Source organism: Hyaena hyaena, unplaced genomic scaffold (genome assembly GCF_003009895.1).
Source record: "Hyaena hyaena isolate Hyena2069 unplaced genomic scaffold, ASM300989v1 scaffold_614, whole genome shotgun sequence".
Lineage (NCBI taxonomy): Eukaryota > Metazoa > Chordata > Mammalia > Carnivora > Hyaenidae > Hyaena > Hyaena hyaena.
In genome coordinates this window covers 239492-264134 of record NW_024081244.1, presented here as the reverse complement: position 1 = coordinate 264134, position 24643 = coordinate 239492, and the positions used below count along the sequence as shown (strand labels likewise).

The following is a 24643-nucleotide window of genomic DNA, read 5'->3' as shown; positions in this document are numbered from 1 at the left end:
AAAAAAAAAAAAGGAGAGGTTTGCAGCCCCACCCACCTCCTTTTTTTAAATTTTTTTTTTTAATGTTTTTTATTTATTTCTAGGAGAGAGAGAGAGACAGCGTGAGCAGGGGAGGGTCAGAGAGAGAGGGAGTCACAGATTGAAACAGGCTCCAGGCTCTGAGCCGGCAGTAAGCACAGAGCCCAATGCGGGGCTCGAACCCACGAACCGCGAGATCATGACCTGAGCGAAATTCGGACGCTTAACCAACTAAGCCACCCAGGCGCCCCACCCACCTCCTTTTTTAAGGAGAACAACCTGACTAAACCTAAAGCACTTTTCTTTCTTTCTTTCTTTCTTTCTTTCTTTCTTTCTTTCTTTCTTTCTTTCTTTCTTTGAGAGAGGGACAGAGAGAGATAAAGCACATGGGGGAGGGGCAGAGAGAAAGGGGCTCAGAGGCTCTAAAGCAGGTTCTGTGCTGACAGCAGACAGCCTGATGCGGGACTCGAACTCATGAACTGTGAGATCACGACCTGCACCGAAGTCAGAAGCTTAACTGACTGAGCCTCCCAGGTGCCCCGATCTAAAGCACTTTTTCATCAATACCAGCCAACATATCTGTGAAAGTTTTTCGTTCTTCTAACAGAAACAGCCACGAGTGGTTTGCCAAAACCATCCTATGACATAGCAAACAATTAACTTTATACTTAAAAAAAAAATCCTAAGTGTTTCAGTTGCAGAAGAACTACTCCCCAAATTCTGTAACTATACAACTATATAACCGCAAGTCCCAATGTAGACTGCGGACAGACAACAGAATTTCAACAAAATCCAGAGAAAGTGCTACGGCAATGAGATGGGGCAAAAAGGCTGAAGGTCTGGCATATCCCACAAGGAAAAGCAGAACACCAATCACATCCCGCTCACACAGCACCACACACTCCTTCCCACTCAAACGTGAGGAAACTTGAAGGTCCTGGGCTTTTGATTTGAATTGACAAACTATAATTAAATAATGATAAAAAGCTAACCAATCCCAAAGAGCATTAAAAAAAGGATGGAAAAAAAAACAAAGAAAAAAAAGAAAAGTGTGTCCCAATCAAGGGCACTTGTGAGTGCCACACGCAGACACCACCATCCTTACAGTTTTAGATTAGAGAAAAGCAGAGAAACCAGACGTCGAAGTTCCTGAGGTGACCCAGGCTCTGGAACACGAAAGACTCAAACGTCAACCCCTGACACACTGAGTCCTAACAGTCACGTGTGTGTGTGCAAGGGTGTGTGAAGTGTCCATAAGTGTCTTGCGTGTATGCACACTCGTGTGCACATGAGTACTTGTGAGTGTGTGTGCATATGTGTATTTGTTTGCGTGAGTATACGTGTGTGCGTGTAAGTGCACGTGTGTGCATGTATACGAGTGTGTGCATCTGTGTGCGTGTGAATATACGTGTGTGCGTGTGTGCGTGCAGACACACGGGTACGTGTGTGTGCGTGTGCATGCATGTGTGCACTGGGGAGTGTGACAGGGAGAGAGGTACTGCTGGAAGTATCAGTATTTATTTCTAACCAGCTCCACAGAAATTTCCAGAACATGAGATTTGAGGACTGCTGAGCACCACGAGCCCCTGGGTCCCGCCACACCGTCATCTCCAAGGTCCACGCGGGATGGAAGCGAGGCGGCTGGGCTCCTCTGCCGGCACTCGCAGTGACAAGAGCTTTCTGGGCCCGAGAGTGTCTCTAAAGGCCAGACACACTGGAGGGAAGTAACCCCCGCATTACCGGGCCAGACCGGTGCCAGCAGCTGCACGGGGAAACCAGCCTTGCTGTGTCCTCATCCTTTCTCATAATTAAAACCCAAAGTCAAATCATACCTGAATATAACCTTGGCATTAACATTTCAGTTAATGCCCTTCTTCCCCCATCAGAACCCAGACACCATCCACATAAACATCCCTGGATTAAGACAGCGAGGAAGGCCCTGCTTACGCCGCCTTCCCTGAGTAATCGTTCACTCCTGCATATGGCTGCCATGTGGGCAAACATATGGTGCTGTAATTCTTCTCCCAAGCTCCGGTTTCTAAAGAACGCTAGACACACAGGATAAAACACTGTTCTCAGATGAACCATGGAAAGGTTCCAAGGACTTGTATGTAATCTCGATCAACATAAAGTGACAATTCTGACAATTTCTTTTAGGAATTGTTGTCAACAAAGTACACACACATACGTGCGTGCACACGCACACACACACACACACACACACACACATACATTTTCTTTATACTCTTAAAAACTAAAACCAAACGTAGAATGAAGGAAATAAAGATCAGACTGAGGATCAATGAAATGGGAAACAAAATCAATAGAGAAAGTCAACAAAACCAAAAGCAAGTTCTTTGAGAAGATCAATAGAATTGTTAAACCTTAAGCCAGACTGACATTCATTCAGGGAGCCAGGGATGGGAGGCGAGGAGAGAAGAATCAAATGATCAATAACAGGAATGAATTTCTACAGATATTTAAAGCATGAGGAGAGGATACTATGAACAATTTTACACCAATAAATTTGAGACAAAGACGAAATGGATACATTTCCTAAAAGACCCAAAATACCACAGCTCACTTAAGAAGAAAGATATAAATGTATCTGTATCTATTAAAGAAGAAATACAATTTATAGTTAGAAAAAAACTTCCCAAAGAAAAAAAACTCCAAGCTCTGACGACATCCTTGGTAAATTCAACCAAACATTTAAAGAGTTGGTTATTCTAAATTTTTATAAATATCCGGAGAAGTGACTAATTCTATGAGTCTATAATTTCTTTAATACAAAAAGCAGACAAAAACTTGTTTTTAAAAGGAGAAAACTACAGTCAGTAAGTGTCATTAACATAGACGCAAAGATTCTTTGCAAAATTTTAATAAATAGAATCCAACAATATACAAAATGGATAATACATCATGACCAAGTTGGGTTAATCCTGGGAATAAAAGGTTGAATGAATATCTGAAAATCAATCAATATAATTCACCACGTGAACAAACTAAAAAGAAAAAGAAAAACACAGTAATAGAGAAAAAAACATTTGACAAAACACAAGACTAATTCTTGATGAAAACTCAGCCACCTTGGGGACTCCTGGGGGGCTCAGTAGGTTAAGCGTCCAACTTCGGCTTAGGTCATGATCTCACGGTTCGTGGGTTCGAGCCCCGCGTTGGGCTCTGTGCTGACAGCTCAGAGCCTGGAGCTGCTTCAGATTCTGTGTCTCCCTCTTTCTGTCCCTCCCTCACCCTCACTCTGTGTCTGTCTTTCTCTCTCAAAAATAAATAAACATTTAAAATTTTTAAAAAAAGCCTCAGACACCTTGGAACAGAAGAGAAACTCCTTAACCAGATAAAGGGCGTCTATGAAGAGCTACAGCTGACATCATACTTAGGGGAAGAAGGCCGCTTTCCCTCCAAGTTGAGGAGGGGGACAGGATGCCTGTGCTCAGCACTCGTGCTCAGCACTGATCTGGGGTACCAGCCGGGGCGTGGGCAGGGGCCGAGATTTTCGTTTACCCCACCTGGAAGCCGGTAAGGTAGCCTGCTGCTGTTTGGTGGACCCCGGCAGGAGGCAGGAGACCTCTGGGTCGGACAGAAGGGACTTGCTTATTCCTGGCAGAGCGCAGGCGTGAGTCCCGTGCGCACACTCTCCCTGACCACAAAGCCCCATGGGCTGACACAGGGCTGGGAGGGTCAGCTGACACAGGGCTGCTTACGGGCAAGGAACCGCTGAGCCTGGGTCACCCACTCTTCTCAGAGTCAACGGTGAGGGCTGTTTGTCCCAGGGAGAAACATGCCCCCGGCTGCTGTCTCACATGGGTGCTCGCGCGGACGTGGTCCTGAGAAGCCGCCTGGGTGAAGAGTAACCACAGCATGAACTCCTGGGGGGCCCAGCGAGACACGCGGGGGCGTGAGACGCCATGTGGAAGGTCTCCCAACAGCAACAAGGCAAGAAAAAGATAAACAGTATGGACACTGCCAAACGGAGAAGAGAAATCACTTCTGTTCTCCAACAACACAATCATCCATGTAGAAAATGGTGAGATCCGTTGTTGTTTTTTTTAATATTTTTATTTATTTCTAGGAGAGAGAGAGAGAGACAGCGTGAGCAGGGGAGGGTCAGAGAGAGAGGGAGTCACAGACTGAAACAGGCTCCAGGCTCTGAGCTGGCAGTCAGCACAGAGCCCGACGCTGGACTCGAACCCACGAACCGCGAGATCATGACCTAAGCGAAAGTCGGACACTTAACCAACTAAGCCACCCAGGCACCTCAATGAGATCCGTTTTTAAAAGCTACTAGAACTGACCACCTGGGTGGCTCAGTCGGTTATATATCCGACTCTGGATCTCAGCTCAGGTCTTGATCTCAGGGACGTGAGCTCAAAGCCCCACAAAGGGCTCTGTGCCGGGCATGAAGCCTACTTAAAACAACAACAGCAAAGCTACGAAGCCAACAGGTGAATACGACAAGGTGACAGGACATAAGAACAATATACAAGAGTCCGTTGTACATCTATCTACTGGCAAGAAACAATTAGGATCAGAACTGAAAACAATACTATTTATAATAGCATCAAAAACCACAGAATACTTGGGAATAAATCTGACAAAAGATGTGTAAGACCCGTAAACTGAAACCTACAATAAAACACTGCTGAGAGAAATTAAAGAAGACCTAAATACATGTAGACTTACACGGTTTTCTTGGGTCAGGGACTCTGTACTGTTAAGAAGTCAAATCTCCCCACACTGATTGATAGATTCAGTATAATACCAATCAAAATACCAGCAGCCTTCTCTGCAGAAATGGAGCTGAGTCTGAAATTCACAGGGAATTGCAAAGGACCCAGAATCACTACGCAACTTTGAGAAAGAAGAACCAGCTTGGAGGACTCACACCCTCTGATTCTGCGTCTTACTATAGAGCGATAGTAATCCAGACAGCGTGACAGCAGCACAAAGAGCAGCTGACCACAGAGACGGGATTCGGAGACCGGGGACAGATCAACACTTACACGAGCACCTGATCTCCAACAAAAGTGAAAGCCAGTTCAGTGCGGAAACCACAGTCTGTTAGACAAGTAAATATCCTACAGGTAGGACGAAAGAAAGAAGGAAAGAAGAATGAGAGAGAGAGAAAGTGAGGGAAGGAGGGAAGGAGGGAAGGAGGGAAGGAGGGAAGGAGGGAAGGAAGGAGGGAGGGAGGGAGGGAGGGAGGGAAGGAAGGGAGGAAGGGAGGAAGGAAGGAAGGAACAGTGATCCATATATTGCTTTATATACAGAAACTACCTCAAAGTGGATCATAGACCTAAATGTGTAACATAAAGCTATAACACTTCCAAAAAACACAGACTGTTCTGTGACCTCGGTTTGATCAAAGCTGATTCAACGACACCATCACAATCCATAAAGGAGAGTATTGGCAAACTGGACATCATCAACATTTAAAACTTGTGCCCTTTGAAAAGCACTGCAAAGAAAATGAAATGACAGGGCTGTGGACTGAGGGAAAAAAATATGTACAAATCGTGTATCTGATAAGGGATTTGTATTCAGAATGAAGAAAAGAACTCTTAAAACAATCAGAAAACAAACCACTCAATTTTAAAAGATGGCAAAACATTTAAATGGACACTGGAACAGGGAGACAGACGATGGGCAAATGAGCAGATCAGAAGGTGCTCAGTATCTGTAGTCATCAGATAAGAGGTCAGAAAGCACCAGACACTTTCCAGAATGGCTACAATGAAACACACTGACCCTGCCGATGCCTGAGGAAGTGGAGGAACGGGAACTCCCGCGCTCTGTTGGTCACAATGTCAAACGGTACAACCACTTTGGAAAGCAGGTCAGCAGCTTCCTAGAAAGGTACCCACCGTCCAGTTCAGCCGTTCCACTCCTGGCTATCTAGCCAGGGGAAAGGAAAGCCTACATCCAATCAAAGGTGTACACGTACGTGTTCACAGCAGCTTGGCTTGGCCAACAACATCAACAACCCAACTGTCCCTCACCAGCCAGGTGAACAGATACAGGGGCTGCCACACATCTGCACAACAGAACACGCCTCAACAATACAAGGGAACTGCGGAGACGTGTGAGAAGATAAATCCACCCCCAGATAATTATACTGACGGAGAGAAGACTGTCAACGAAGAGTACACACACTACGAAGCCACTCAGACAAAGTGTTAGAAAATGCGAACTCATCTCCGGCAGCAAGGAGCAGAGGCCGGCAGACAGATGAGGGGCAGGGGTTTATGTGTTTATGGGGGGGGGGGTGAGTGTTTATGGGGGGAGGGTATGAAGAGCCCACGGGGTGAGGAGTAAGTTGGCCATCTTGATTGTGGTAATGGTGTCATGGGTATACATACATCAGAACTTATCAAACTGTACACTTCAGTTCCCTGCATATCACTTAGTAGAGCTTAATACAGATGTTTTCTAAAATCCACATTTTATTAGTACCCAAAAACTTCATGTAGTACTACATTCCCAGAAAGACCTCAGACAGTGCTGTGTAACAGCTGTGGGATTTTAACACTAAACCGTGTCGTACAAACTCTCTAAGGAACAGTACTCTGACATTTATGTCGTCAGCTCCCATAAAAGCTAATTAGTTCTGTTCAGACTGAGTTATGGAGAAGGTATTTCCGTTATCAGAACAAAGTCCCAGGCCCACCCCACGCAGCCCCCTGTTCGGGCTCTCATTCAGAAACTTCCATTTTCCACATTCTTGTTTTTCTACATCATCTCAAGAGAATCTCAACGGTGAAACCAAAATAGATGGGTTCCTGGTTTGAGGAGCTCAAGAAAGGTCAGCCCCCCGCGGTCATGGCCAGCAAAGAGCCATTGCTGGTACTCACCTGGGCGGGCTTGCTGCAGATGACTCCATGAATCTCCAAGTAGCTGAAGGTTAACTCGAGCTGCAATCAAAATAAAGACCTATAATGAATGAGGATTGCAAAACCTTTAATTCAAGTTAAAAATGCTCCAGTCAGAAACAGTCTAAGAGCAAAACAAGAGATTGGACATATTCTGAAGGTAGGCTGGTTTCAAATCTCTATTTATGCACTAAGATATGACCTTGGGGCACCTGGACGGCTCAATCAGCAAAGCGTCCGTCTCTTGGTTTCCACTCAGGTCATGATCTCACAGTCCATGGGATCAAGCCCCACATCAGGTTCTGTGCTGACAGCACAGAACCTGCTTGGGATCCTCTCTCTCTTTCTTTCTCCCCCTCCCCTCGCTTGTGCTTTCTCCCTCTCAAAATAAACTTAAACAAACAAACAAAAAAAGATACGACCTTGATTTATCCTAATTCAGAAGTATTAGTGACTTTACTGAAGGGTTGAAAGGAAGCTCCAAGCCTGACTTTCTAAGTTTCATCCAGGGAAAACTCAGTGGGAAGTTCTTACACGTCCACTCCGGTATCTCTTCACTGAGAAACGAATATATACAATGAACCATCTAAACATGCGTTTTTCTCCTATTTCAAAACTTTGCTTCAGAAAGTCCCATCAGGATAAAAATGATGTTGGTTTTCTTTTCCTTCTAAACCCTTTCCCCTCTGGGTTACACTCTGGCCACTTACTGGAGTCATTCCTTCTACTGTCTCTCATAGAAATTCATATTTTGAACAGACTTAGAAAAATACGATTAGTAGGAATTTTAAAGTATATTTCAATGAAACACACAGAGTTGAGTCAAAATCTGTGTCTCTCTGTGTGCAGATAAACAGTGACTTACTTCCTTCCCAAATAACAGGTGACCCTTTCTCTCTTCTCTCATAATCAGCATTTTTTTTCTTTCAAAACATCTCCAGTCCCACGCATTTCCAATTTTTCCTGGACAACAGCCACTAATCTCTCCCCCAGTTTTGCAGCCTCTCATCCATCAACAGCAGATAGCTGCAGAGCACCCGATGACGAGGCTGCATTAGATCAGTTTGCTTGACCTCTTCCCCTTAAAACCAGGAACCCAAGGGGCAAGGCACCCACCCAGAACCCAGCCCACAAGACCCTTAGTCCTCCCCCGGGTGCTGTGCTGTACCCCTACATCTGGTAGGCTGGACTTGAGCACACAAAGGCCCTGAATCTCCAGTTAAAATATCTGATGTACAGCACTGAGGACTGGAGATAGAAAAGGTATTCATTCTTTCATTATTCGCTCAGCCAACCAATGGATGTGGCTGGAACACCTACTATGTGCCAGGATTGGAGCTGGAAAGAGGAACGAGACATTTCCCTTGTCCTCTAAGAGTCAAATGTGGCATCGGAGGCACATTTTAAACATTCTACTCAGAGGACACCTGGGTGGCTCAGGGGGTTGAGTGTCCAACTCGATATCGGCTTTGGTCATGATCTCGCAGTCTGTGAGATCAAGCCCTGAGTGGGGCTCCATGCTGACAGCACAGAGCCTGCTTAAGATTCTCTCTCTCTCTCTCTCTCTCTCTCTCTCCCTCCCTCTCTCTCTGTTACATGTGTGCACATGCACTCTCTCTATCTAAATAAATAAATATATATAAACATTCTGTTCAAGTACAAGTCTTCGTACCTATCATTATTATCAGGATCCATACTTGGTTGGGTTTTGAAAAGTCATTTCAAGCAGGGAATTATTTTCTAAAAAGTACACATACCTACTTTCAGTTATTTCAACTTAAAACTTATAAACAGCGTCTCCTTTCCTAGCCTTTGATACAGTTTCTTCTGTGAGTAAAGCCCACTGGCTGGCACTATGAGGGCATTTCCTCTAGGGGCCACACCCTTTAATGTAGGGCACCCAACATCCAACTCCAGTCTCAGTTAAGCGTCCAACTTTGGCTCAGGTCATGATCTCACGATTCATGGGTTTGAGCCCGCATCAGGCTCTGCACTGACAGTGCGGAGCCTACTTCAGATTCTGTCTCTCTCTCTCCCTCTCTCTGCTCTCCCCGACCTGTGCTTTCTTTCCCTCCCAAGATAAAAAAGTAAAACATTAAATAAATAAAACTAAGTTAAAATTAAATTAAATGGCATGAGAACTTGAAGACACTTGCAAAGAAATCTGGGGGCATAACTTTACCAAATTGTTATGTTCCCCATCACCTCAGCCTTTACATTGTCCGGTCCTTACCAAGACAGCACTCACTTACCCCACCACCCCACTCCCCAAAGCACACCCCCCCTCACCCTCACTCCTCAAGGACCAGAGACCCTATACCCCTGCTTTCATACTACTAAACACTGAGCAGGAGACCCTTCCGTCTGCCCGGCTGACAATGGCGATCCTTCCATTCAGCTTCTCTGAGAGTCCATCCCTGATCTGATAATTACCCACTCCTGCCCCCCCACCAAAGCAGAGCTGGGCCTTCTGGGGTGACAGCAAAGTTCTATTTCTTCACTTGGGTGTGGCTGCAGAGGCGCCTGCTTTGAGACTCATCACAGACACACACATTTGCTTTCGCAGAAGAGGAGAAACAATGGGGTAAAAACTGTTCATGGTCACAACGCCTGGGTGCTTTCTGCGGGGGAGGAGGAACATGGGGTGCTAAGAACACTCTGGACACCGCAGCGAGGAGGGAGTGTGCGCTGGGCTGGAGGGTGTGTGTGCTGGAGGAAACGCACCGACACTGACCTTGGTGGGGATCCGTGCGGTGACGAGGAAGGCCCGGCATGACGTCAGCACCTGCAGGTAAGAAAGGGCATCAGTGTGAGCACCACCAAGGGACCGACAGGCTTGGCCTTGCCCACAGGGCGGAATGCCACAGACGCCCCGAGGGGCCACGGGTCTGGGTTCCGGGCACGTGAGAAGCATCAGTGGCCCAGGACGGCCTCCTGGCCACGTAGAACCTGTTTCCCTCAAGAGTGACCACACGAAGGTCCAAACTGAACAAATCACTTGTGAAATCTCACAATGAGCAGTCAATCATAGCCCAAGGCCCAGGGGGTTACTCCCGCTGAGAACACAAGACACGACTCTGTGATGGTCAAACAGCCCCCGCACGGTGTTGCGAGCCCCCCACCAGCAGGAGACCGCGTGGAGAGGCCTAGTGCTCTTTCACAGGCTCTTCACGACCACCACCCACTCGCCCTGTTCCCGCGCAGGAGACGAGAACATTCGCGCAGGGCACAGGCAGCGTACTGGGTGAGGCTCCAGCGTGTCCCCTGCTGTGTGTGTCGGCTGGGCCTCCCCCAGGCCTAGGGAGAACATTTCTGGAGGTTCCCATACCAATACTCCACTAAGAACATCTAAGAAGCCCATAGGGCCCCACATGCCTCTAGGCCCCCTCTTACCCAGCGAGGACCTTGTGAATACAAAGAGGCTGGAAAGAGGCTGGAAATGGTTGGAACTCATCCCCTGAGCAGGGATCCCTTGTCCACAGGCCAACTGCCAAGGTCTAAACATGGAGCCACTCTGCAGCTTGGAGGCCTGGGCAGGCCCCAGGGCCTTTGCACTGAAGAAAGGAGTCTCCAATACTTAAGTTCTGATGGGAGGACTGGCTTCTTCATTTCCCAAAGAACTTCCTGGTCACCAAATTTATTATTTACAATGCAGTCCACATATTTCTCTCTTCCAGGGGTACTTATACGAGCACTCCCATCTTTTTGAGATTCTTAAGCCCACAAAACCTGTGCGCAGCGGTAAAATCCTAGCCAGATCACAGAACTCACATGCCAAGAAGGACTCAGTATCACCTGATCAATGACCTGAAACCCTGCTGTTTACCACCATCTCAGCTTCTAATCTGAGAGCAGGTCCATGGGGTCTCGTCTTTGCTGGTTCATGTGAGCTGGAGCGGCCAACGAGAGCTCCCGACCCCCAGCCTATTATCTTTTCAGATGAGGAGTAAGTTCAAGGGCTAAAGCCCAGGCAGGAACGGGTAGCCTTCTCCATATTTCAACAGATGGGTTGAGCTCTGTGAACATTCCTTCCAAGGGAAGGAGGTCCCACAACCCTGGGATCATGTTAGAGACACAGTAGCAAACACGGCCAGGACTGTCTGTCGCTGCACAGTTCTAACGGGCCTGTGGGCCTCACCTCCTTGAGTCCTCACAGCACCCTAGCTAGGAGCCAGACTGGACACCGTGACATCCCCATTTTAAGAAGACGAGACTAAGACACACAGAGATGACAGAACTTGCTCCGGTCCAGCGAGCGAGTGGCAGAGCGGCCATTTGGACCCAGTGTGGCCTGGGTCCGGGACTGGGCTTCTAATTCCTTACACGGACTCTCGATCTTCCAGAACCCACTTCCTGGAAGTCTACACACATGCAGATGCAGATGAGTCACAGGGTGACGGAGCTCTAGAGCCAGAAGGAAGCGAACAGCGACACGCGTCATCAGGCGGATGAGGGAGGCTGGACGTCCTCGGGAAACAGCCAGTCCTATTGCTGTGCCTGCCTGCGTGTCTGTCTTCTGCGTGCGTACCCGAGGCCGTCTGCGCAGCGCTCAGTCTGCTGCGTCTCCCCTGCCCGCCCCCCGCTCTGCTGCGGCTGCCCCGGTCCCCACCACGCTCCGCTTTCCTCACCCTCCCTTCCTCCTCGCACCCTGGTACCCTGCCCTGCCTCTGCCCTCCCTCGTTTCCCGGGGCTTCCCGGATGCTAATCGCCTGCGAGCTTGTACCTGGAGTATGCCTGCTGCCAAACCGGACACCCATCAGGGAAGAACCACCGCCTTCTGGAAGGAGAGGGCATTCGTAACCCAGTCACAGAGACACTCACGCAGAACGTGAAATAAACATGACACGGCACCTCTGACACTGTCAAACAAGGAACGCACTGGTGATGAAGTGATTACAAGGCCCCGGAGTGGGGCTAATTAACACATCTGAGGGACTGATCTCGCACGAGCATCCCAGCAACAACCCACCGGGAGCACAAGCCTCCCACAAGCAGCCAGGGCGTCACATGACCTCCCTGCCTTCCCTGATCAGTCAGTACAGGCCGTTTCTAGGGCCACTGGGAGGGTATTAACTGGGTCAGTACCTTTTTTTTTAAGTTTATTTATTTATTTTGAGAGAGAGAAAAAGCACGCACGGGGAAGTGTCAGAAAGAGAGGGTCCCAAGCAGGCTCCACGCTGTTAGCGCAGAGCCCGACATGGGGCTTGAACCCACAAACTGTGAGAGCATGACCTGAACTGAAACCAAGAGTCAGATGCTTAACCAACGGAGCCGCCCAGGTGCCCCGGGTCAGTACAGTTTTAAAAAGAGAGGGGGAAAGCCCACAATGCTCATGTGCAGCCACCTTTTGAATGAAGGGCAATCAATCTCCTGACCACAGGTAGACACACGACGTTCCCACGACCCCTCTGCTTCCCTCAGGCAACAACAGGGTTCACAATCCGTGACCCCATGTGCCAACTCTCCGTCTTTAAAAATAGTTTCTGAGCACACAGTGGCCTTCAAAAGTTGTACACAGTGTCTCCCAGAATTTGGACACGGGCCAAAAGAACTTGTTTGAAAAGAGCCGCATCTGTGTGGGAGCCGGGGCCTGGAAGGGAGAAGCTCTGTGCTGGCTGGCGCCCATCGCCGGTGGTCCCCTAGGGTCTCCAGAGGCATGAAGATGGGTCTTGGCAAGTCTGGGAGGGGATGGGGCGGAGTGGGTGAAACCCTCCGAAACTGACCCAGCCTTTCCGAGACTGTGCCCACTTAGAAGCGCAAGAGTGAAGCAATCATTTGAAGCACGAGTGAAAAGCTACAAACGCTACTTACTCTTCCAAGAATCCTGCCCCTTGCTCCATCAGTGCACACCGGGGGCTGGTAAATGGGGCTACATTTGCACTGGGAACAGCACAGTCTTCAGCCAGTGAAGCGTCTGACTTGGGCTCAGGTCATGATCTCGAGGTTCCTGAGTTCAAGCCCCACGTGAGGCTCTGTGCTCACAGCTCAGAGCCTGGATCATGCTTCAGATTCTGTGTCCCCCTCTCTCTTTGCCCCTCCCCTGCTCTCACTCTCTGTGTGTCTCTACTTTATTTAGAGAGAAGTCAGACGCTTAACCAACTGAGTCCCCCAGGAGCCCCAGGAAGGCAGATTTAAAGTCTGGCTCTGCTATGGTCTAGCTGCTACACCCTGCCAGAGTTAGTGAACTTCCCCATCCTCAGTCTGTCCCTCTGGAAAACAAGAATATTACTCTGCAGAACAAATCCTGTTATTTTAAGTAAGATACAAGTGTAGACAGAGTCCTAGCCCAGCACCAAAAAGGTCTCGGTCAAATACCAGCTCTTCTATCATGAGAGTGGATGGCAAAGCACCTTGAATTTAGGTGCCCAAGTTGGGATTAAGTAGTTGCACTTACTAGATTTTCAAATGATAGCTTCTAGCCTCAGAAGGAACCCACCAGGATTCTGAGATATCATCAAAGCTGAAATTTTCAGTTCAATGTGTTTTCTTGCAAATTAAAAACAAAAAGTGGGGGGGGGCGCCTGGGTGGCTTAGTCGGTTAAGTGTCCGGCTTTCGCTTAGGTCATGATCTCGCGGTTCGTGGGTTCGAGCCCCGCGTCGGGCTCTGTGCTGACTGCCAGCTCAGAGCCTGGAGCCTGTTTCAGTCTGTGACTCCCTCTCTCTCTGACCCTCCCCTGTTCACGCTATCTCTCTCTCTCTCTCTCTCCTAGAAATAAATACAAATATTAAAAAAAAAAAAAAAGTGGGGGTTGGGGGTCATCAGCAGCAGCACCCGCACTTCACCAAGGAACCCCAGTCACCAAGGGCACGCTGTAAGCGCCTCCCACCTGGGGCCCATCCGTCCACAGCAGCCTTGGCATGCAAACCACATTTCCAGCCTCTTATGAATTTCCTCTCCCTTTCATTGAAATGCAGGCGGCAGCCTGCTTCTCTCTGGGCCTTCTCAGTTCAACTTTTAACTTCGACATTTCACTTGGAAACATTTATAAAAACCTTCGCTACTGCTCAGACTCACCGCTTAGCAGAGAAGCCTAAATGCTCTTACGGAAACGATAATATATAATGAGGTCGACTACAGAGCCCTCTCGCTGCTCACACTGCACACTCATTAAAAACTGAAATAAATACGGGTGCCTGGGTGGCTCAGTCGGTTAAGCGTCCGACTTCGGCTCAGGTCATGATCTCGCAGTTCGTGGGTTCGAGCCCAGCATCGGGCTCTGTGCTGACAGCTCAGAGCCTGGAGCCTACTTCGGATTCTGTGTCTCCCTCTCTCTCTGACCCCTGCTCACGCTCTCTCTCTCTCGGAAATAAATAAAAAACATTATAAAAAAACTGAAATAAATACCTGTTTCACCCTCTTGAACAACTTCACTGGCTTAAAGCCTACTGCTGCACATGCAGCCCGTGAACTCACACCTCCTCAATCCCCACTCCCTCGTGCAGATGACCAAGAATGCCCTTCCTTTAAAATTGGGTTCCCCATGGCAAACACTCAAAAAGTGGTCATATGCCCCCCCAAAGTACTCTCTAATTTGCAAGCAAATGAAATGATGATGGCTGTTTAACACATTTACCCTCTTCCAAAGGCCGAGCTCCAAGTGAATCAGAGACAAGGCCTCCTTAATCCAAGACACACACTTCAGGGAGATATGTGAAATGGGTCAGGTGGTGAGGACTGGTATCACCACTGTGGAGAGCGGTGAGTGACAGGTGCTAAGAGACTTGTGCAAGATCACCCAGAAAGTTGAGATAGAATACAGTCTCTCCCGGCCCTGAGTCCCTTAACACCCCCGTACACAGCCATAAGGAACACCACCTCCCTCCCTAAAGCAAGAGGGCACATCACCCAAAAGAATACAAACAGTATATCATTTTCATGCAATTCCTGTCCCCAATCCCTTATAAAACCGGATAGCCATACTTTCCAGTGTCTGTCTCTCTCTGGCATTAACAGATGTTTCCTAACAAGGCAGTATCGTCCAGTACAGGGTCTGAACTACAGCCTGTGGGCCAAATCCAGCACTCTACCCATTTTTATAAATAAAGTTTTATTGGGACACAGCTACACCGTCTGTTTAACACATTGTCTCCGGCTGTTTTCACACTACAAAGGCAGAGCTGAATAGAAGCAACAGAGATTTTCACAGCACACAGCACCTAAACTACTTACTACCTGGTCCTACACAGAACACACTTGCCAACCCCCGGCCTGGCGGTTTAAAGGAGCCGCACTGGGACCAAGTTGTCTGCATTTCAATCCAAGCTTCACCATCTACTCTCTGTGTGACTTGGGCAAATGACTTAACCTTTTCCATGGCTCAGTTTCCTCTTCTGTAAAATGGGAGCAGTCATCATACCCATGGAGCCGTGAGGGTTAAATGGGCTCATCGTTTAGCGCTCAGAAGAGGACTGGCTGATGAAAGAGCTAAAGTAGCAGGTTATTATTTGTATTTAGACATTATGATAAAACTATACATGCCCAGAACAGTAAGTAACTCTCTTAAACTAAGAGAGTTGCCCACACTCAGCCTGGGATTAGCTCAAGCTAGCTGAGCGACCTAACGGATCGTCACAATCTTCATGGATGCAAACGTACTTGAACTGAGAACAAGGGCACTGGAACAGATCCCCACGTCAGCCTCCTAGACTTGGGGTCCATGAGGTTCTCCCTGCTCAAGGACCCCACTCCTCTTCGGTCTATGTAGACGACCGGGAATGGCAAGTCCCCATGAGAGGTTTGCAAAGAAGAACGAATTCCTTCTTGGAGCACTACTCCCTGAAACAACAGATGCTCCATCAACAGGGAGCCAGGAAGCCGGTGGGGCTCAGCCTCTGTGCTCTAACACCTGTGCAAATCCATTTCTATTTCATCTGGTTATTCACGCCACCCTGCAGAAATGCAGTGTTGACACACAGCTCGTCAGACACGATCACTCCCTCCCCTCTGCCGCCCCACGACCGCAGGTTGTGAAGCAAAACAAAGTCCGTGCTTCCCCACAGATGAACATGTGGCTACTTCACACCATCAGTTCTCCTTAATGTCACTCCCTATCACCTCTTCCTTTCAAAGCGGCAGCTGACACAAATCTCTGGACTGTGTGGCACTGATGCTGTGATGAGGACACATTTCTCAAGGCAGAATGATCCCCGGCAAAGGGACCCCCTCCCTAGGCTATGAGTAAGAGGAGTCTAATACCCAGCTCCAGCCCCTCAAGGTGCCGGGGGGGGCTCATGTCAGGCCCTCGGATGTGGATGGTCCCTGCCCAGAGCTCTCGGCCCCGGGTGGGTGGTGAACTGGGCAGTCCAAGGTCTGCACACACCATGCACACTTGGGGGAAGAAATTAGCCACTGGGGTCCTCTTTACGTTCTAGATGAACTCACCCACAGTAGAGTCACAGTCGTGCAAGGAGCACGGAAAACATACGAGCTGGAGGTAATGGTCATATTAACCCAATGAATTAACAAAAGTTCTCCTGCTTCCCCAACACAGGACCAGCCAGCCTTTCTTGACCATGAGAGTCACTAGAACCCAAGCCCAGCTAAAACTCACAGAGCTACGAGAGATCTGGGGAAGGATGCATCCAATCCCTCTATTTTAGAGAAGAGGTAGCAGACCAGAAGGGTTAAACGATTGGTCAGCATCCACGAGAACTCCTCTGTGTTCCAAGTGACAGAATGTTAAGCACAAATATATTTTTTGATGGATAGCGCTCATCATCAAAAAAAAAACCCAAAAAAAACAGAAACACTCCCCAAAAATAAAATAAAACACGAAATGCCCAGAGCTCAAGAGGAACAGAAAGCAAAGCATCTCTACAGATCCCAGCAGACGGTCCCTCCGGCTGCCCTTACCAGGTGGACAGACTCCCATCACTTTTCATCCACGTGTGACCCCTCTCAAGATTCAGACCCTGGGGTGGGGGCCTCCTGTCCCAGGCATGGCATCCAAAGAGACCACAACAAGTCACTTGAAGGAAAAGACAAGTGACTGTTATGGTTTAGAACAAATGCCAGCTCCAAAGGCAGCGAGCCTTGAGGGGGGGGTCCCACTAGACTTCTTCCTATAGCTGTGTGACCTCTCAGGTTACTTGGCCTCTCTGTGCCCTGGGCTCCTCATCTGTGAGAGCATGGAGACACTATCACCCACCAGGATGAGCACCTAACATGTGAGGCGCTCAGCACAAGACCCGCTACAGAAAGGAGCCCAACAAAGGCATGTCCCCAAGGACCTGCATTCACAACACCACCACCTAACAACAGCCTATACGGCAGCGTTGGAACAAGAAGTTAGTTTCAGCATCTTTTCCCAGAATTCTGTTGAAGTCCCTCCCCAATCTGCCCCATGTCACCCTATCAGCCCACGTCTCCTGGCCTTCTAGCCTCATCTCTCAGGACAAGGAGACACAGATATCACTTCCTTATTCTTCTTCTCTCAGCGTGTTAGCATTGTGCTCAAATTTTACAAATACAATCTTGGGATGCCTGGGTGGCTCAGTCAGTTGAGCATCTGACTTCAGCTCAGGTCATGATCTCACGGTTCGTGGGTTCGAGCCCTGCGTTGGGCTCTGTGCTGACAGCTCAGAGCCTGGAGCTGCTTCGGATTCTGTGTCTCCCTCTCTCTCTGACCCTCCCCGCTCTCTCTGTCTCTCAAAAATAAATATTTTTTAAAAATTTTTTAAAAGAGAGAGAGAGAGAGAGAGGTCCAGGCAGAGGAAATAGCAAAAGCAAAGTCCCTGAGGTGAGAATATGCCTGCAGAAGGATAAAGAGCCCACCATGCCCTGCAGAAAGTAGGCACGGGTGGGGTCAGAGGGGTAACAAGGAGGGGTGAGGGGGCCATGAGAGCTGAGAGGCCTTACAGGCGACCACCACACGTTATCTTTTACTTGAACTAGAAATCACGGGAGGGTTCAGAGCACAGGAGCGACCTGACCCGACACTGAAAGGGAACTCCTTGACTTCCATGGGAAGCAGAGACTGGGAAGCGAGCAAGAGGGCGAGCACGGAGGCAGGAAATCCAGTCAGGATGCGACTGCCGTAATTCAGGGGGGATGGTCGTGCTTGGGACACGGTGGTCCCTGGGAGCGGAGACGAGTGGCTGGATTCTGGCTACCCTTGGACGGTAGAGTCCCAGTGGACTTGTGGATAGAGTGAGATATTAGTCGTTTTGCCGAAGGTAAGAGTTTGGTTGATGCCCATGAAATAATCACACAACAACTCGGGGTGGTACATGATTAAGTGACTGCTGGGTTGGTCCAGGTAACACGTTATCTAGTAAGGAAGAAAGTATTTACGGGAGAAGTGCAACTTGAGAGCCAAGAACTGGGTTCCAGGACTTTCCAAGCAGAGAAACGAATCAATGACGTTTTGGAGTGAGCTGTGCTTTCTTCAACAATTTCAGGTATACAGTTAAAATGGAATAACATGAAGCCAAAGATTCTATTTGAATTCTGAAAACCAACTTCAGGAAGGAGGAGGATGGGATGTTCTTTTGCCATTCCTTACAGCTTCTCTAAGGAGCACTCTCTCATAGAACCTTCTAGAAATGTCTTATAAATGGTCTCTCCAACACAGTAGCCACATGTGGCCACTAAACACTTAAAATGTGACTAATGTGACTGAGTCACTGAATTTTATTGAACTCTAATTAATTTTAAATAAAATAGCTACTTGTGGCTAGTCACTATCATACTGATTAGCAACATCTCTAAAGAAAAAAAATCACTCCACATTCATGATCTATATATTACACTTTTTCTCTCGTGATTAAATTTAAAGCATATGTACAACTTCGATTTGTAAGATCGTACTTTTCGTTATGCCCCAGAGCTAGCATCTACTTCTACTTCCGCACATATTCTTTGAAAACAAACAGTGAATGGCTTGGTCTTAACAGTTTCCAAACATAGTTTCTTAGTTTTCATTTGTAATTCTAATATCTTCTAGGCCATCACTCTGTCAATGACATTCAAAATGAGACCTCCCTCCCTGAAGCATAGTATTTACTGTGGACATTTCAAATATCACAGGAAAATAAAGAAAAGACACGGCATTCTTAGTATCACTGAACTACTGCTTTCTTGACCTCAGATCAAAGCACTTTACGGCATCAGTGAGCCCATTTTTCCTCCCAAGATCACAGGGAGTGAAGGGGTTGGTGTTAGTAACAGCATTTTCCGGCTGAAGAAATCAAGGCAGAGGAAGACTAATGGCAGTCCTAAATTTTACACTGTAAATCCCTCTTTTTTATTTATTTCTTTGGGGGGTGGAGGAGGCAGAGAGAGAGAATCCATCCCAAGCAGGCTCCATACGGTCTGTGTGGAACCCAATGGGGGGCTCGAACTCATGAACCGTGAGATCATGACCTGAGCTGAGATCGAAGTCGGCCACTTCACTGACTAAGCCACCCAGGCGCCCCTTACAGTGTAAATCTACAAGTTGGTCAGGAAAGAAGAGAAGGAACTGGTAAGAAAAATGGAAATCAGTTGGGAGGTGGGGGGGAACTACATGCAAATCCTAGTAAGCTAGCAGAGCTGGCTCTGGAAAATGCTGTCTGGATGAGCCCAGAGCTGGTCTCAGACCAGACCTTCCATGTGCCCCAACCACACACCCAAGGTCTGGTGAGAGGCTGGCCCCACATCTGGACAGTGACAAGCACGCATTGATTAGCAAGGCGTCTTTGGCATGAGGGGATTCCCTTATCCACCAGCAAACCAGACTCAAATGACAGGGCAACATTCCTGACTAATCTCCTCACCCAACAGCTGGAAAATGAGCTTTCGTTCATCTTGCTTTTGAATCACTCCCGCTAACCCTAGCCGTCCCACTAAACTGCAAGACCCAGGAGATTAACTCAGCAATTCAATCGGTTTAGAGCTGACCTTTGAAGTTGTCAGTTAAATTCCTTCATTTTGAGAACGAGGAAACTAAGTCCCAGGAACACTGTGATCCTTGCAAAAGAACACAATTCTGTTCATTTTCCACGCCAGCAAGGCTGCATTTCTGCGTTACCTAAAACTGATGTACGGTGCCACATCTTTACCTTTTAATTATGGTGTGTCTCTAGAAACTATAGGATTAGAGGATCATCAATTATATATATGTGTGTATGTGTACATACAAATATTCCATATCATATGACGTATGTTATATAATACTTAGGGAACACAAGTACACATACACGTTATACATATAATTTAATATAATGTAATTTCCCCATAGGAAGGATATTAAAATCAGTAACTGCATCCCTCAGCGCTATTAAATCAGAGCTGAGACACAACAACATAAAAACAAAGATAAAACCAATATAAATCATTAAAATAATTTAAAATGGAGTATGTGTAAGTTCCTTTGAACTAAGCATAAATACACCAATTATATTCTATTTGGGGCCAAGAGCCAAGAGTATATTCAACATTTGGGAAATGTATAAAAGTGTAACCGTATCATGAACCTTGGAATTCATGCTTCTTGGAAATTTAGAAGGGCTTCTGAAGGACTCCTTGGTCAGCATGGTCTTTTAAAATGCGTCCTGGGCAAGTCTGAGCTTAAGATCACTTTTACTGACACACCTGCCCCGCCTGAGCGATAGGTGAAGGTACCACAGGCAGGCGGGGGCATTGTGCATACCGCTTGATGACACTGAGGACAGCGTTTCCCTTTTCCTTTTCTCTTTACATTTATTTATTTATTTTTGAGAGAGAGTGAGAGAGAGTGTGTGTGCACGGGAGGGGCAGAAAGAGAGGGAGAGAGGAACCCAAGCAGGTTCTGGGCTGTCAATGCAGAGCCTGAAGCGGGGCTCGATCTCACGAACCGGGAGATCACGCGCTAACCGAAGTCAAAAGTCGGATGCCCAACTGACTGAGCCGCCCAGGGGCCCCTGTGTGGGGATTTTAAGGGACAGACAGAGAGGAAGAGAAGAACGGAAATGGGAGCTGCAGGGACGAACAGCATGGATTCTGCAAGCCCGGACAACTGTCGCAGAGGCAACTGCGGGCCAACGGCGCGGCACTCCTCGGGCCAGGCACGCCTGCGCCAGCCCTGCCGCTGGCCCGCCGGGTCTTGGGCAACTCGCTTGGCTCCCCCCACCTCCCCTCCCAGCTGTAAGTGGGCACAGAGCATTATGGGGTCCTCACGAGTGTGGAGGTTTGACGGGAGGATGTGAGTGAAAGCTCTCCGGCACGGAGCCCAGCCCACGACGACAATGCCACACTCCGGCCAGTTGGTGACAGCAATGGTCACAGTTCAAACAGGAGCAGGGGCTCCCTAACAGGCAGGACCAAATACGTTTTTAATTCCCTTGTCCTACCAATGAATCAACTGAAATCAGAAATAAAATGTCCTCCAGGCGGAATCTGGCATTCGAATTCTCTAACAATTGCACAGAGGACCCAGAACGCAGTCCTTCCGAACCACCTCTCTTCACGGTTCATTGGTACTATTTTCACATTTAGTGAGTGAACAGAATGTGCATTTTCTGGTCATTGGAAGCCAGCTTGTTACGTACGCCTCCTGGACGTTCGGGGTCCGATTCCATCTGCTTCTAAGCCCACGTTCCCGGCAGCACACAATGGGGGGAGCGTCTCACAGCCAACCCCTCGGCCACCACCCAAAACCCAACTGTGGGGCCCAGGCCATCGGTCACCTTATTTGCTCCTCAAAGTCTTCTCATGCCGAGCAACAACTGACGTGCGCCTCCGAGGGCTTGTCCGCACCACGCTTCACTCAGCGCAGCATCTGGCGGGACACAGACGCCTGCCTGGTGTCGATCTTCCCTCTCGTCACCAGAACGCAGCGAGCCTGTGTCCTCTGCTTGTGACGAACACAGAAACGGGCCCCGCGAACATCAGGCTTTCGGTAACAAGCCTCTTTCCACTAAGTAACAGCCTAGGCAGTGATTGAAAGATGCACCAGCCTATTATCCTAAGCACTTCACACGAAGAAAAGGATGAACTCAAATTAAAGACCCAACTGAAACTTGCTACGTGAGGAGATCTTGGGGGGAGGAGAGAAATTACTGTAACATATAAGCGGACGATTTCACTATTTGTGAGTTTTCATGACTAAAGATGTTCCTTTGCCACTGGGTCATCAAAGAGGCACATATTGTGGCTGCGAATTCTACACACAAACAAATGAATTATCCCTCCTTCAGGACACGGGGAGGCCCTAACAAGGAGTGTCACTGGCTCTTGCCCGTGGAGACACAAAGTCCCACCCATATCAGAACAACACCAGGGGCACCTGGGTGGGTCAGTGGGTTGGGAGTCCAACTTTGGCTCGGGTCATGATCTTGCAGTTCAGTGAGTTCGAGCCACACATCGGGGCCACTTCTGATCCTCTGTCTCCTTCTCTCTGTCCTTGCCCCATTCACACGTGGGCTCATTCCCTCTCTCTCTCAAAAACAAATTAGCAGTAAAAAGTTTAAAACAGGCATGCCTGGGTGGCTCAGTCAGTTAAGCGTCCAACTTCAGATCAGGTCATGATCTACAGTTCATGAGTTCGAGCCCCGCGTCGGGCTCTGTGCTGACAGCTCGGAGCTTGGAGCTGCTTCAGATTCTGTGTCTCCCTCTCTCTGCCCCTCCCCTGCTCACACTCTGTCTCTCTCTTTCTCTCAAAAATAAACATTTTTAAAAATTTAATTAGAAAATTTTAATTTTTAATTGAAAATTTTTTTAATGTTTTATTTATTTCTGAGACAGAGAAAGAGAGAGAGCGTGAGCCGGGGAGGGGCAGAGAGAGAGAGAGGGAGACACAGACTCTGAAACAGGCTCCAGGCTCCGAGCTGTCAGCACAGAGCCCGATGCGGGGCTCGAACCCACGAACTGTGAGATCATGACCTGAGCTGAAGTCGGACGCTCAACCGACTGAGCCACCCAGGCACCCCAATTTTTAATTTTAAAGAATATAATTGTTTTGTTCATTAATGTGTAATCAGTTCTTCTTCCAGTGACTCCCCTTTGGCAATAATCCAGTATTTGGAGACATGCCCTCTTTTCTGTTTACAAAATACACTGCGCCCACCAATTCTGAAGTCATCCAAATGTTCACTGAACAGCAGCAGCAGGAAGTAAACCTGAATTCAGCACAGGAATCCAGACGGCTTAGGTCCATGGCAGCAGACAGAGCTCGGGGGCCGGCAGTCCGCGGCAAGGGGGACACACTGTGGTGTGGGGTTAGTAGTTCTGGGGGGCAGAGGGGGCATGCCACAGAAAGGCCGGCTCCCACGAGCACTTTTGTCACCGGCTGTCACGGAGGCAGTGGCCATCACAGCGCAGGTGGAGAGGTCATTTTTCGGGGGGGCAGGGGGTGCCTTTGTGTCAAGTGCACGGCGTGCTGGTGTTTGCTGGGCCACTCAGAGATGCCTGCATCTGGGGGAAGGGCGGCTCCTCGTCTGGTTTCTCTGCAGTGTCTTTCTGCCCGGGCACTCTCTCTTCTCCGCCACAAGCCTTCCGAGGCCCAACCTGACTCAGCTGTGCTTTTCCTGGGGGACCCCTGAAATCTGAAATCTTTAGCGTAGGCACTTTAGACTCGGCAGACATACTGGCTTTCAACATACACACCGATGGGAGAGCGGCACACGGAAATGTGCCCACACCCTCCCGGTGACGTGCACCTCCTGGCTGAGTGCGTGGCCCTTGGTTGAGGTTCTATTTTGTACTTTTTGTGATGTGCTGGTAAATTTAGACCAAAATGGTGAAAAAGTTTAAAAAGGAAAAAAAATTTGAAAAAACAATGCATTTTTCTTTTTAATGATAAGATGACTTGGGAAATGTAATTAGATACACTTTGCCCTAAATCTCCTGAGAACTACCATTAATCAGAATGTATTTTATGGCTGGGGAGGCTGGGTGCGCAACCAGTTAAGCATCCAACTCTTGGTTTCAGCTCAGGTCTTGATCTCACAGCCGTGGGATTGAGCCCCACCTCGGGTTCCTTACTAAGCATGGAGTCTGCTTGAGATTCTCTCTCTCCCTCTCCCCTACTTGTGCTCCGTCTCTCTCAATTGCTCTATCAAAAAAAAAAAAAAAAAAAAATTAACAACACAGGGGGCCTGGATGGCTCAGTCGGTTAAGTGTCTGACTTCAGCTCAGGTCATGATCTCACGGTCTGTGGGTTCAAGCCCCACGTCGGGCTCTGTGCTGACAGCTCAGAGCCTGGAGCCTGTGTCTCCCTCTCTCTCTCTCTGCCCCTTTCCCGCTCATGTTCTGTCTCTCAAAAATAAATGAACATTAAAAAAAATTAAAAAGAAATTTAAAAAAAAGAATATATGTGTGGTGAAAGTAAATAACCTTTCTCCCAAACTACTTGCCACAAAGGCAAAAGGAAATCGGCAAATGATAAGATGCTTCCAAAGAGGTAGTGTTCATTTGCCGGAATCATTTAGCTCATCACAAATGCCCCAAAAAAGCAACTTTTTTGAAGTGAAATTAGATATGTAATATCACTTTTCTTCACGAAAACCCTTCATTTCTAACTGTTCCAATAAAGCCATTTATACTACACATCAGTTCTTCTGAGGAGAGCTGCAGAAACCCAGCTCTGGGTACAGGGGCTGCCTAAAGTGCAGCTTAAATCACACACAGAGGTCATGTTTCCTACTTGTAAGTGGTACCTCAGCGCCTCCTTTCCATTAGTTCTACAGAGAAAGGAAGGAAGGAAGGAAGGAAGGAAGGAAGGAAGGAAGGAAGGAAGGAAGGAAGGAAGGAAAGAAGGAAAGAGAAAAGAAAGAAAGAA

The 24643-nt window shown here is 48.1% G+C and overlaps 1 protein-coding gene across 4 annotated transcripts in view; it reads right to left on the bottom strand.

Moving 5' to 3' along the window:
- The window catches only part of CARMIL1 (capping protein regulator and myosin 1 linker 1), a 300801-nt gene that overhangs the window by 185318 nt on the left and 90840 nt on the right, over positions 1-24643 (bottom strand). For all 4 annotated transcript variants that reach the window (XM_039257306.1, XM_039257307.1, XM_039257309.1 and 1 more), the window contains exons 3-4: positions 9640-9690; positions 6888-6947 (exon numbers count right to left, since the gene is read on the bottom strand). In XM_039257306.1, coding sequence (XP_039113237.1) covers positions 6888-6947; positions 9640-9690 — 111 coding nt within the window. The remainder of the gene's footprint in view (positions 1-6887; positions 6948-9639; positions 9691-24643) is intronic.